The sequence below is a fragment of the Harpia harpyja genome, chromosome 8, assembly GCF_026419915.1.
Source record: "Harpia harpyja isolate bHarHar1 chromosome 8, bHarHar1 primary haplotype, whole genome shotgun sequence".
Classification (NCBI taxonomy): Eukaryota; Metazoa; Chordata; class Aves; order Accipitriformes; family Accipitridae; genus Harpia; species Harpia harpyja.
The window spans coordinates 52,659,700-52,674,047 of record NC_068947.1 but is presented as its reverse complement, the minus strand read 5'-3'; the positions used below and the strand labels follow the sequence as shown (position 1 = coordinate 52,674,047).

Sequence of the window (14,348 nt, the reverse complement as noted above, 5' to 3'; positions counted from 1 at the left end):
TGGCTCAACCTCTCATACGCTTCTAGAAGCATAAGTAGAGGGTTTTTTTCTTTTTTTTTTCTTTCTGTCTTTTTTACCTGGTGAGCTGGAAGTACTGGGTGTGCAGTCACTGTCATCCAGCCACATACTCTGAACCACTGAATCCTGTTTTGGAGGGCCCTCAAGAGAGCACGTCAGCTCCTGGAGAGGGCAAAGAAGACGTGTTTTAATAATGCACTTGGTAAAATCAGGAAGGGTAGCCTCTGTTTGTTAGAGATCATACACCCACCCTGTCATTCTCCTCTTCCTCAGATGTTTCATTTTCCCTCAAACCACTACAACAACTGCTTACACTGGATGAAGAACGTGAGAATGGCTGCATCACACAGTATCCTGAAGTCTGACTCCTGAGCATTCTGTGAAATGCAAGCATTCAACATCATCATGCTTATTGTTACACATAGGCTTGCACTTTTTGTGACATAGCTTGATTATATAGCAGTCAGAAACAGTAAGAAGAAATTATTCATCCACAGCTAGTTTTTCCACCTAGGAACAGAATTCAGGTGAACTGGCTTGCATTCCTTAATTTCTAGTTGCTACTTCATTTATCAACCACTTCTTTTTCTGTTCTGGGTAACTGTACAAAAGCTGTATAAAAGGACAAGACTAACTGAATTTTTAAGTCACAGACCTAAGTATCTTAAAGCAGAGTGAGTCAAACCACCTGCATTTAAGCACTGTTTACCTCTAGACATTCATTACAATCCACAGATGCCTTCATTTTGGAGATCAGAGATTTTAGGAGCCCAAATACAACATGGTGAAGTGTTAAACTGAGTATAAAGGGAAGGCACTACACAGCCTAGCCTACCCATTCCCACAGCCACGCTAGCCTGTCATGTTTCATCTTACATGGAATTCCAGACAGTACAGGGAACTATGAAAGCACATTTTTCATGTCATAGAGCTTATAAACTGTTACCACTGTGTTTCTGGATGGCTGTAACAGGAGTCAGGAAAGCATATAGACATTAAACAGTATTATAGAATGTTAACTAAGAAAGTTCAGGGAAGCAATGGGGAGGTAGAAACAAATTACTGACATCTGCATTATTGTAGGGTGTCTCAGTGCCCAACTATTTAGGATCAAGTGCCAAGCTCTTGCACAGATATGTCAGAATCCTCCTCCTGCTTACAGACGGGAACATACCGAGGTCAGGATGCCTGTCCTGGTGATTTTGCACGTGCCCAGCTGCCAGTAGACTGGCTCCTGTAGGTCCATCCCACTAGACTTTTAGCTCCCACAGGGTCATTACAAAGGGAACATCCCAAACTGTATTGGATCACTTGACCACCACTCTCTCAAATGTCACAGACACTGAGGTAGCCTGCTGCATGTTTCATATCTGTCAAGAAAGACCCTTAAGGTCAGCTTGTCCCAGCTCAGAATTTGGGACCCACTGCTTGCAGTTATCTAGGAGAAAGAGCAGTCCATGAGGCAGATATGCTTACATGGCGGAAGGTACACTGTGGTTATAAGCCTAACATTTATGGTGAAATACTCACTGCCTGCACAAGAGACCAGCCAATAAGAGAGAGATGGAGTGCTTAAAATTTTAAGAAACCCAAAAAAGCTGAGAGAGGCAAGAAAGATAAGACACCTTTAACATACTAAATATATTTATTCCTTCAGAAACACTGCAAAATGTGGCCAGTCTTGACCTACAAGCAGTAATGAAACCTAAAGTCCCAGGCATATTACATGCCAGCATGCAACAGGGAGAACAGTAAAGATAGGGCCCATATAGGCCAAAGATATTTCCTCAGGAGATTAGGAAATATATTTTGGAGGAAATGAAGGCCAACATGCTTCTCCCTTGGCAGAGCAAATCAATAACATGAATTTAAGTGAGCTGGGACCTAGATTTCCACAAAGTATCTCCTTCTCAGCATCCTTCCTCAGCAGGTTTCTCCATCCTCATTCTCTGCACTGCACTTCCTGACCTATGTCATCCAAAGGCACTAGAGACAGAGGTGGAAACATGTTCTTCTGCTCTTGCCTTCTGCAGGCCAAGCTGTTCTCTTCTTGCTCATCTGAGGGGAGGGGAAGAGAAGGGGAGGCACTCAAGGTGGCCTCCTTTCCCCATCATTAGTAGAGGCTGGTTCAGTGGCTGCTGACTGGGCAATGGAAAGGGCATAGAGCCAAAATGCTCCAATAGGAGCTATCTGTCCATCTCCCTTTCCCAGGATTCCTGCTCCAGGAACTGCCAGTGGAGCGTTACTTGGTGCCACTTGGTCTCTCCACAGTCCTTGAGGTCCTCTAAGTAAGTTCACGCTCCTCTTAGCCAGGACTCTCATTTCACCCCAAAAGTCTTGCCAGTATCTTCAGTGAGGTAACCAATGACTGAGTAGCATCCGGTCCACTCCTGATTGGCTTGATGTCCCCACTCAGATGTGTCTGAGGAGGGAAAACACACAAAAAACCCATGTACTTTTCCTAGGATATGGACATACACAGTACAGTGCTTGATTTTTCAGATGCAACCCAGAGAGCCATCTGATGCTAAGGAGTTTTGCTACCTGGTTACTTAGACTGGGTCCATTCTTTTGAGTCTGTCCCCTGGGAAGAAGGATTATTTGGAAGGCTACCTGGGCAGTAGAGTGGAAAAACTAGGGACAATTGTCCCTGCATGTGGGAGAGAAGATGCTGTTAGCCCAAGTGAGCAATGCGGTTTCATGGATTGCAGGCGGATCACTGCAGAAGGGCATGTTGGAAATCAGCATGCAAGGACAGAAAGTAAGAGCTCGTTTGTCTCTACTGTAAAAGAATTAATTTATTATTTATGTGTTCCCCTTGCATTTGTTTCCAGGTTGGTTGTAGTAGAACATAGATGAAGAGTTTGATCATTCAAGTCTGGAATCTGAAATGATTATTTAAGACCAGCAGTGACATGCTGGACATTTTTTTGAATTTTGAGAAATTTCCTGTGACGCTACGCCCTGGAGAGGACAGGAGTGGAGTGATGACATACTGCCAGGGATAACATTTTTAATAGGGGCTGCATAAATTACTCTATAACCAGTTGGAACTCTTTTTGCATTAGAAATATGCCTACATCATGATCCTGATTTGTGGTTCCACAATTAATGAACAATAAACAGACTATTTCAGTAGAACTTAAGTAGAACTGTCTCCAAGAGAGACTTGTTAGAATTACACTCCTAGCCTGTTCCTGCAATACTGTGCTAGTATGGTCTTGGTGAAAATGGTGTGCTTTACATGGTTGAATTACATGTCCTTGATTCCCTGTCCGAGATGTGACGCAGAAGGTATGACTGCATGTGGGCTGGTGCCTAACTCTGAAATCACAACTCTAACTCTGGCTAATCACCAGTTGTGCAAAACTCCATGCTACATCCCACCTCATAAACAAACTGTCCAGGAATGGGCTAAACCACCACAACTGTGAAAAGACTTTCTGGTGATCATACAAATGGGTCTGAGTCCATGACTGGAAAAAGATGCATAGAGAGAATCCTAGGACAGAAGCAGACTGACTGCCAAATCATACAGGTCATGCCTCGTGCATAAACAATATTCACGCAAGTATTGTTAGTGAAATCCCATGCTATGTTTGCTCTCTGAAAGCATGTGATGCTGATTTGAAACAGCCATTGCAACTGGCTCACCTCCTCAGCTGATGAATGGAGAATGGCACTGGGATGTGGGGGAAGCCCACAATCAAATGCAGAAATCAGGAACAGATGTCAAGAAAGCTTCATCATTTTTTTCCAGGACATGCACACATTCTACAGTAGGGTAGCCAGGACTAACCGAGCTATGAGATGTTTTCTTGCTAGGCAGAATTCTTGCTGATTATGCAAGGTTACTTCAGCTACCTAATCAGAGCAAGAGTCCCTCACACATACCTAGCCAGGAACTTCTAGTTCACTAGCAAGGTCCCAGGCAGGATGAGGAAGGGGAGGTGGAATGCTGTGGTAATGCTGGAAGATGGGGGTTGCTGACCAATTAGCGGTTCCATGTCCTGTGTTCTCTCTTCTCCTTGGCCACCAGAGCTAGCATCTTAAGTGCTCTGTATCCCCTAGCTGTTTTCCCATCCTCCTCCCCACCAAAATTTTGGACACCCACCCAACCCAAAAACTAGTATCACAAAAACATACTTACCAGAACTCTGCACCTTGGCTGTGACAAAATTCTGGGCAGTCCTACAGCATACAATTGGGTAGCTGAACTACTGCAGATAGTCACCAGCCTGTAATTTTTAGGGAGCATTGGATCTAGTTGGAAGAAAGGCCCTTCCTGGCCCCTAGACTTGAAATCTGGAGCAATTACAACTATAAAGGCCTGGTTCTAGGGGACCTCCTGAAATTTTCTTACAGCAGCCCCAGTCCTGAGAAAGGGACATGCCCTACTACAAAGTACTTGGTACCCTTTTTGCCACAGGTCTCATCCAAGTTCTCATGAAAAAAAAAAAAATCAGGTGTGGCAAGCTGTTCCAGAGAGTCAGCTGCAGTCTTGGATTTAGAGACAGGCTGCTCTGGAGTCTTGGAAATTTAAATGTGTGGTTTCCGTGAAGTCCTGAAGTATCCTAGATAGGATCACATCCCAGCATAATACAGCTTAGCAACAACAAAGCTGCACTGCAAGGAAAGTGCATTTTTCCAGTTTTCGACCACCCGAAACTGGAGAACTATTTTGCAGATTACTGCATGAAGTGTTTTGGAGGAGAACACTGGGTGTGGTGTGGCGTGCTTTAGCAATGAAACATAGGTGCAACACGTGAGAACCTGCTGTAACACTTCGGGAGGATTTAAGACAGGCTAGTTCACACTGGTTGGGAGCAGCAGCATGAATCCTGCTTAAAAGAGCAGAACTTGAGTACAACCCAACATCCCAACATACCCTTGTCCAAGCTTCTCCATGAAGCTCCAAAATCACTCCAGAGCAAACTACAGAGGAAACATATACATGAGTAAGCATGGGTAATTGGACAGCTAGGGCTTTGTGTATCCTGTTGGATGCAAGCTAACATTACAGTAAAGATATAGCCAAAATCACCTTTAAGTGGTCCAATCTTTCTTCACTGGCTGTTTAAGAACGCTGAATTCCTTAGTTACATGCTCTGAATTACTGTGCCACAGCCAGACACCTAACCTTTATGATGCTGCAATGCCTGATGTGGACAATCTCAGTAAAGCCTCCAACAGAGCAAGACATGCACCACACTTAAGCCAATACCAGACACAGTGAGCATCTTTCAAATATTAAAATTATTTTCAACTCACTTGCTCTTCCTGCTGGGGAACTCTGGGGAGCTGGGACTGGATGATCCATCAGACTTCAGGTCAAAGAAAGTTCCTGGACTGTCCAGCACCTTCTGTATCCTCTCTGCAGTATCTCTGCTGGGACAAAAGAGAAACCAGCTATACCCCAGGGCCAGAGTTAACACCTATCTATTCTAACACCTCCTTGCAAGCCACGATACAAAGCTGGATCTCTCATATACACACAAAAGGGAAGCAAATGCAGTTGTGTTGAAAAGGGCAGACTCCTTAGATGTGACCTGTTGAGGGCAATATATTAGAAATGGCCAACTTTAAGCTCCTTTTGAATTGATATAAAAGCCTAAATTAATTTCAGTATTCTCCTTTAATTCTTCAACTTTTTCTTTTACCCACCCCATTTCATTGGTCTTAAGAAGCTTTAGGATTGATTAGAGAGCTTATATATTTATTGCATAAAGAAAAAGGATTCAGCAAATTTCCCTGCTTCAGGATGGTTACAATAGTTTTATTGCTACTAGTACTGGTCAAGATACTTCTGAAGCAAGCTGTCTGTGTGAGTAACTGAAAAGTGGGGTATGTTTAATTAAGGATTGGAAAAATCAGGTTTTTGTTGGGGGTTTTTTTGTGGCTTCAGTGATGGAGTTCACAAAGTTCCTCCTCTGCTCTCTTGGTCAGTTGATCCTACCTGTACTACTTGCATCACAGTTCCTCATGCCCTCACTTGTGCTAATACAACTGTTTGTGAGATGAAGTTATCCTGACAAAAAACAATCCTGAAACTAAAACAGCCGTGAAACTTCTGTGACACATGAACAAGCGGGATGGACCGGGTCAGCTCTGTCATCAAAGCCTGCATATCATTAAACTACAGCTCAGGGTGAGGTCACACAGGACATGTTGAGCTCAGTGTTGCCAGAGAGAGCCTGCTCCAGCCTCCTTCACTCTTGCTGAGTGTACTTTCCATCGGTACTGGTACCCATCAGACTTCTCCATGAGCCAGTTCATAGCAGAACCTGGTGGACAATTAATCCAATGAAAGAAAGTCGAGACTTTTTCTGTTAGATTAATGGGCTGAATCGGGTCCACGAAGGGTCCACTAAGTATCTGAGACATCTCAAGAAATGAGACAGGACTGGGTAGTTGAAAGAGACACTGGGAGAGGAAAAGTATGATATCTGCTTTTCAGTAGCAATTAACTGTTAGAACAGACCAGTTGCTTGTGAAATTGCACGTTCCAGAATTACCCACTAAGTCTTTCACAAAACACAAGATAAGGCTTACTGTTCCTCATATCCGACATTACAAATAAGTAAAAGGAAAGCTAAATAAACCCAATAGCTTACCAATTCCCTCCTAGCAAAGAGCAGGAAAAAAAGAAAATAAATCCAGGGTTTTTCCTTGTTGTAGAAAGCTTTTACAGATCTTTTAAGAGGATAATGAAGGATGTTGTACACAAAGTAATGGACTGAAGGGCACAGCTGCGTAAGGTACAAAACTATTTAAAGTAGTGAGGAGCTGTGGCTACTGTGTTGGCTTAGACTGTCACAGGGAAGTTGTCTCAGAAGATTTTATTTTTCTCAAAGGAAGTTCTATACTATTTTTATTCAGATTAGGTTATAGGCACCTCATTAAGGAAATGTTCAAGAGAATAATTGGAAAGAAGGGAAAATGTAGTAATTCTTCCTGTTGTGAAATCGCTAGTTTCCACATTAAAGATGGCTTTTCCCCTTTTACACTGAGTCTTTAAGCTGTTCCCTGGAATTCTTGCAACTGGGAAAACTGTATATTAGATGCAGAGCACTCGTGACTTTTGAGACTCTGTATAATCTTAAACAGGTGTCTCAGCTAGAGCTGAGACAAATTTATTGATTTAACAAAATAATCTCTTGTGACCAGTAAACAACTTTTGAATGGTTATAATTCTGTCAGATATGCCAAATCACTCCTTGAACCTGTATGTTACCCCTTAATTATAATTATTTCTCAGGCCATCTAACTTAAAGGCTAGTTGTTTTGACTTAAAGCTTTTTTAAAAAAATCCTTTCTTTAAGATATTAGAAGTTTTGTCTATTTGAACTTTTCAACATGAAAACAAACAAACAAACAATGAAGCACCCAATTCCCCCTTCCCAAGTAAAAGCCTTTCATCTGACTTATCTAAAAGTGGTGAATACAGAACAGGAGAACCAAGAGTCCTGGATCATACTGCACAATGTTTAAGAGCGATCTTACTATGTTACTCCACCCATCTCCTCCATTCTTCCTCAAGTATTGATCCTCCCCATTTCCAAATGTCCTTTTTTTATTTTGTTTCTGTCATTTGTCCATTTCTCCATTAGCCAATAATCAGGCTTTTCCTCCCACTCCAACAATTTCCAGTTCAGTTCTCATTCCTGTTGATTCCCCTTTCTGTCCTTATACGTGCCTTTCTATCTCCCTTTTCTCATCTCCTCCTGCTTTTTTCTCTCTTTGTCTCATCTTCCCATGGCTCATACCTCTTTTCCTCCTGTATGTTCTCAATGCCAATGGCACTACTCCGTCGCCCATGGAAGCGGCTGGCTCGAGTACGTGATGGGCTCCTACCAGGCAAGGCAAAAGACTAGAAAAAAGGAAAGTGTGACAGAAAGCAGGGAGGGGAACAAGACAGGAAAAACTGTGGAGAACTGGAAGCATGGGAGAGGGAGTTTGTGACATGGATCCAGACCCTCTCCTTTTCTCTGCAATACAGTAGCACAGCCCAGATCCACTGGTGCAAGAAGGAGTACTTCTGTCAGTGAGAAAGAGAAGCTAGGGCCTACAAAGGTGGTATGAGGAAGAGACAGAGAGATATAGAAACAAAGGCAGAACAAGATACACAGCCAGTATACAGAGAAAGAGGCTCAGGAAGGGAGGTATCCCCATAGGAGAGAAGGAGAGGCAGAATCAGAAAGGTAAGGAAAACTAGAAGTTAAAGGAGAGAATGAGGCAGAAACCCAAGTCATTACTATTCTATGACCTTGTTGTGCTGACATAAAGAATGCATACAATTCATCAAGAAATTTCCACACTGAAAGGCACCTTGGCTTACTCGGAGATTTTTTTTTTTGTAGTTTGCCTGTATTGACATCACTAGTGCAGAGACCACAATCTGCTGGATGCACTTTGGCCAAGGTAACCATATTTCCAATATCAGAAACATGGATCCTTTTCGGGAAACATTTGTCATGGATTTATTATGCTCACACTGATCATGTATGTTTAGTATCCCTATCAAATAAGAAAGGCTTTGATAGTGCCTAGAAATATTCACTCTTTTTCTCACCCCAAACTTTATTAATTCTGCTGTTTGTTCCCAACATGCAAATTCTGTTTACAGCAAAACAGCACCTTGAATAAACATTGTACAGCTGCTTATTATGTTACAGAAAATAATCGGACTGGTGAAATTGAAGAAAATGGAACAGATCTAGTGTCCTTATGTTCTCAGCTCTTGCCATGTGACAATACAGTACCATTCTGGTCAAACCACAGTGCATGCATTTTTTTAAGGTATGGCAACGTACAGGATCTAATCCAGGATAGCAGAGAGATATGTCTGACGTAGAATCATGTTTGGCTTTCTTCTCCCAGTCTGCATCAATCTCAGCTCTAGTTTACAGATGAACTGGGGCTAGAGATAGGCACAGACAAAACAGACTGCAACACATGCTGTCATCGCTTGTGAAATGGGATGATACAACAAAAAGAGATTCACAGAAGGACAAGAGGACAAACTAATAGGGAAAGAGAAATAAAATGTATGTGTGGGTCACAAAGGTATGCCGGGTTTCTTCTTACAGCCCACCCGAATACCTTACCGCAGCAATGGCCTTAGGGCCCTCGGCGACACTCTGGCTGAGAGCGAGGCCAGCTGTAGCTGGGCGGCTGGGCAGGGTGGCTGGCTGCTGCTTTCTCATGGATATCCCCATGGTATCCAGGCTCTGGCTGCGGCCTCTGATCACCCGCTGAACAGAAGGGAGGCAGGGAAACAGACAAACACAGATACACATATAGACATGCACACGGTAGGGTAGTATGAAAAGCACCACAGATTGGGTGGAAAGTTGTGACAGACCAACACCAGAACCACAGAAATCCTAACTCCTAGAAGGCAGCATCTTAGATATTACCCATTTTTGGTCCTAGCCAATTCATGGGGCTTACTGCCAGGGAAGAGTTCTTCCTCAAGTATATTCTCTACTTTCACCGCCCTTGTCCTGTTGCAATAGAGATTCCCTACCAGTATCCCAGCATACTGGATAAGACAGCATCATCTGGAGCAGTCCTACCCAGTACAGGCTACAAAACACAAAATCAAACTCTTGTTTAAGACTGTAAGGTTCAGTCTTGCATGAACTTGAGTACTGGTTCCAAGGGGAAAGCAGCCATATCAAAATCTGCAGCATTTGAAAAAGCCATTTTCTGAGTTTACTCAGCCTTTTACATAGGTCATCTGTGTATGCGACATGCAAATCACAGCACCTGCTAGAAGTCAGAAAAGGACATTTGAGGATAATTAGTGTAAGACATGGATGGGTATGAAATTTCACAGCCCTTAACAACTCTAACCAGCCCACCATATAAAGCAGGTGGAGGTCATCTGAAGAAATGCTATTTATAATACGTCTCTCTGTCCAGACAGATAACTTATTATACAAAGGAAGTGGTGAGGCACTTCCCACAGAAGTGGGAAATGGGAAGTGGATAGGAAAGTGATATAATATAATCAGTTCAAAACTCAGTTTGCCTGTTCATACAAAACCTTTGCTTTCTCATATCATCTTGATCACTTTTAAAACTAAGTTCTGTTGCCTGATCCTGATTTATTTTAAAAAGCCAACACTGAACAAAGGTAAATTAACTCTGGCTTTTAGAAGGTAAGTAAAGCATCAGTTTTTCTCACTAGTACACTCACAGGTATGTCAGAAACTCTCTTGCAGTGGCTCTTGCAACTCTTTCAGCTATAATGAAAACAAATTGGAAGAGATCTGCTGTAGGAACTGAAAGCTGCTTGCTACTAGTTATTACAATTCCTCTTGCAAACACTCACTCCTTTTTTTGTAAGTCATGGAGTGAAATCCCATCTGACACTAGACACCAGTATGAAGCATAAAGAGTTTGACTTCTCAGGGACAGTATAGAATTCCACCCTGGACCATCCTGTAGTTCTGTAGGAAGGAGCACAGGAAGGGGAAAAAATCTTTTTTCTTGAGAGGTATGGTAAAGCACAGTTGAAGATGCTCTAAAGAAAGGCTGCTGGATGGAAAGACTTCTTTTCTGTCTCACCCTAAGCACAGCTGATCAGCAGGGTCAATAATCCTTGGAGGGACACACAATGAGCTTGCGAAAAATGTGAGCAACTGGCTAAGGAATCAATCCACTATGGCTCACCTTGAAATTCTCGAGGAAGCCCCCACTGCCGTTCTCTATCTTGTCATCCTCCCCTACAGGTAATCCCATCATACTGCGGCTGCGAAGCTGCAGCTCCTCAAAAAGGCTTTCCAGGAGGGCACTCCGGGTTCTTTCCTGCTTCAACATTAGGAATGAAAACACAACTATTATTGGGAGTGGAGGGATTCCCCCAACACCACCATTTTGCAATGTCTCACATCATCCTTAACAAAAAAAAAAACCCAACACAAAAACCAAAAAAAACCCCCCAAGCCCCCATGAAAATCACTTTGAACAGTATGAAGTGGTTTAGTGGTTTTAACTGTATAGTTATGGAATATATTACAGTAATACCCAGCCCTTTTAAGCTCTTTCTACAGCAAGTCATAAAGGACGTCAGTACTTTTTTACAGGTGATGAAACAGAGGCATGCTTTTTCTAGATCAGGCAAGCAGCAGAGTCTGGAACAGAATTTTGGTACCTTGAACCAAAAATCAGTGATATTGGTACTCATCCTGTTGCACAATACTGAGTTTCAGCTAATACAGAATTTCCTCCAGCATAACGTATGCATTGTATTCCCATTCTTACTTGAGGATTAGACCTTTACGTTACAATGAACCTGTTCATATTCTACCATGCCTGCTGTGAAATACAAAGGAAGCATCTCATAGCTGAGTACAATCACATTCCATCTTCCTTTTTTAGGCAACACAAAATTAGAAGAAAGTAAAAAATTGTACTGTATTTTACTAATCTGGCAGTAATATAGTTTTATGATTTTCAGTGGAAGCAACCAGGTAATAAACCCACCTCTAATTTAGCAAATTTCTCAGCTCGATAGCAGCTGTATTCGGCATTGATGAGCTTGACCAGGAGGAATTCACGAAACTCTGCACTCTGCAAGACAAGATGAAGACTAGACTAGAGATGAAAACAGTAATAAAGTATCACATGAGAAAAGCTGTGCCTTACTACTGTTTAGCCCTCCAAAGTCATCTAGCCAGACTGACAATACTGAATCAGAACACAAGTGTGTGTACCATATCCCCCGGCCACCTAACACTGGACCAGAGAAACAAACCTTTCTAAATATTGCTGGATTTGGCAGAGGGGGTCCAAAGAAGGGAACATCATCTCGGGCTGTGACTGAAACCTGAAACAATATAAGCAGAAAAAAAATAAGTATCATAACACAGGTGAGACTATCAAAGCTTTCAAACTACTATGGTATATCTGATCCCTCCTGAATCATTTACATATCCAAAAGAAATCTAATATGCTGTCCTGTGCATCCATCTGTTTCTGAACTCAGGGAATGGATGTGCTAATTTATCTCCCAGAAATTCAGTCAGCTAGACGTGCACACAGTAACAGCAACAAAAAACAATCGAACCAATTGCTTTTTTAATAAATATTTTTAATAACCACCAGTACATTTAGAACAAAAAAATAAGATACTTCTATTCAGCCCGCAAGATTTACCTCTACTAGAAGAACTTTTGTCAATATGGTTATACTGACCTATTTTTTTTTGACAGAGAATCCTCAGTGGAGATACACTGCACACTGAGCGGAGTATCTCAGTGACACCACCTCTCCGAGTCACATGTGGTAAACATACAAAAGCACTTTCCCAGTAAGAGATAAGGAAATGCATGCTTTTATTTTTTTTTAACATGATCCTACCCAACACACCAATGCCAAAAAAAGTAACTGTAATGCAGTCCAGTTTTTACATACTGTCATTTGGCTCTTCACAGCACTTGCCTATCTTACCAGATACATACAGCACTTAAGAATATTTCACAGTTATTTGTCACATTTGAGATGGAACAATACCATTATTTGCCATTTCATACAACAGGGAACGACGTCGGAACAACTTAACAGCAACTACCTCAAAATAACACGCCAATGTAAATGTCACAGAGTCAATGAGGGGCATGAGTTTAATGAGAGGAAGAAGGAAAGGGGCCCTCGATTTAATTCAGATTTCTCACACTGTAGGCCAGCTCCCCTAATTACCAGGCCTTCCTCTCCCTCCCGATAGGTATCTACCAGTTAAAATCCTCCTTTGCATTTTTAATTTTCTGATTGCAAAAATTGATTTACAGAAATAAATGCCATTAATATTCCAATTTAACCACTAGGCACTAAAGCTTAAGTAAATGGAACAATGGATGGAAAAAAAATCTTCCCAAACTGCAGTCTCTTAGGTACTAGAATGCTCTCAAGGCAGAATAAGTTAAAACCCGTTTGGAAAAGCCTTTACAGAAGACTCTGCATTGGCTTGAGGGTCTTGACTGGTACTATTTCTTTTTCATTAAATGATACAAGCAACCCTATTACACTGACAAAAACAATGGTATTGCAGACAGGCAGAGATGAAAACAATAGTAGGAAGAGACAAGACAAATGGCAAGCTTCCCCAGCTCCTTCTCTTGTCATTAAAAAGATCCAGTGAATTTCTGCACCCTACAAAACAGAGAGCAAGAGGAAAACTGGAACCCCATGTCCCTGATCAACATGAGGCTATCGTGTCACTACAGACCTGGCTGCCTATAGCATAGGGAACAATGGAAGGTGGTTGTTCCACCCCCAGCACCCTCTTCGGTGGGCTGGGAGATGGAGATCCTGTCCTAATTTTTATATTCTTGGTGTTCTTGTAGACCTCCAAGGCATAAGGACTCATCCTCACCAAATCAGAATTCCTACATAATACAAGACATAGCACTTTGATTAAAATGCTTCTACAATGGAAAAATCCATCACAGAATGCAAGCTTCTATATATTTTCTGCGCTCTCAGCATGACTGAACGTTGAACATACAGAGCCATCCATACAGAGTCATGTGACGGAGAAAGAGCTGTGTCCAAATGCTGCAGGCAGGGAATTCATGTTCTAGCAGTGCTTCTTTCAACTGGAGGGCCCTAACAGGTAGCACTTCCCTGCCAGATGGGCATCAGTTCTGGGGTCCCCAAAAGCAGATGTAGCTGGTTCAGATTCCATAGATTAGGCCAACCAGCTGTATCTGACCTGCAGTCTCAGCCAATGCAAGCTCTCAGCACTGTGCCGTGCAGCGTGAGCCACGCAGACATGGCTGTCAGTCAGGTGAATGAGTTTTACCTGACTTATACAATGCAAGCAAGACATCCCCCAAAATGAGATCAATTGCGCCTCATGTTCTTTGATGTAAACAATTTTTTTTAATTTTAATTCATCCTTCTTCAATTCCCAAGCTTAAAGCTTCAGAAATTCATCAGCTACTTTGAAAAACATAAAACTACATTCTAGTTTCATGTGTAGATACTTAACAAATTAGGATGACAGCTGGCTGAACCTGTACCTCTCCCAAAGGCCCAAGAACACCTTTCCACTTCAAGGATCAATATCAGTAAATCAGTACAGAGGAATCTATTGGTTCTGTTTACCTTGTAGAGAGTGTCCCCAGTGGTGCCATGAGTGAGCTGAACTACCACATAAGCATGTAGGAAATTAGAAGCAATCATATCAGGGACAAAAGGTGTGCTTTCGTCCTGGAAGATGATGGCTACAATGTCATTCCCAATGTGACGCTTCCGCTGAAGCTGGAGAGGAAAAAAAAAAATAAAGCGAGAAGGCAGGTGAAAAAAAGAGCAGAACAGTA

General features: G+C 42.2%; 1 protein-coding gene across 19 annotated transcripts in view; it reads right to left on the bottom strand.

The window, feature by feature from the left end:
- The window catches only part of LOC128144737 (rap1 GTPase-activating protein 1-like), a 48,237-nt gene that overhangs the window by 8,574 nt on the left and 25,315 nt on the right, over positions 1 to 14,348 (bottom strand). For 9 of the 19 annotated variants that reach the window (XM_052793943.1, XM_052793942.1, XM_052793953.1 and 6 more), the window contains 9 exons: positions 14,134 to 14,289; positions 11,783 to 11,854; positions 11,512 to 11,598; positions 10,699 to 10,833; positions 9,126 to 9,272; positions 7,785 to 7,888; positions 5,290 to 5,403; positions 269 to 395; positions 78 to 180 (listed from right to left, as the gene is read on the bottom strand). In XM_052793943.1, the coding sequence (XP_052649903.1) occupies positions 78 to 180; positions 269 to 395; positions 5,290 to 5,403; positions 7,785 to 7,888; positions 9,126 to 9,272; positions 10,699 to 10,833; positions 11,512 to 11,598; positions 11,783 to 11,854; positions 14,134 to 14,289 (1,045 nt within the window). The other 10 variants (XR_008236179.1, XR_008236180.1, XM_052793944.1 and 7 more) reach the window with 6 other exon arrangements.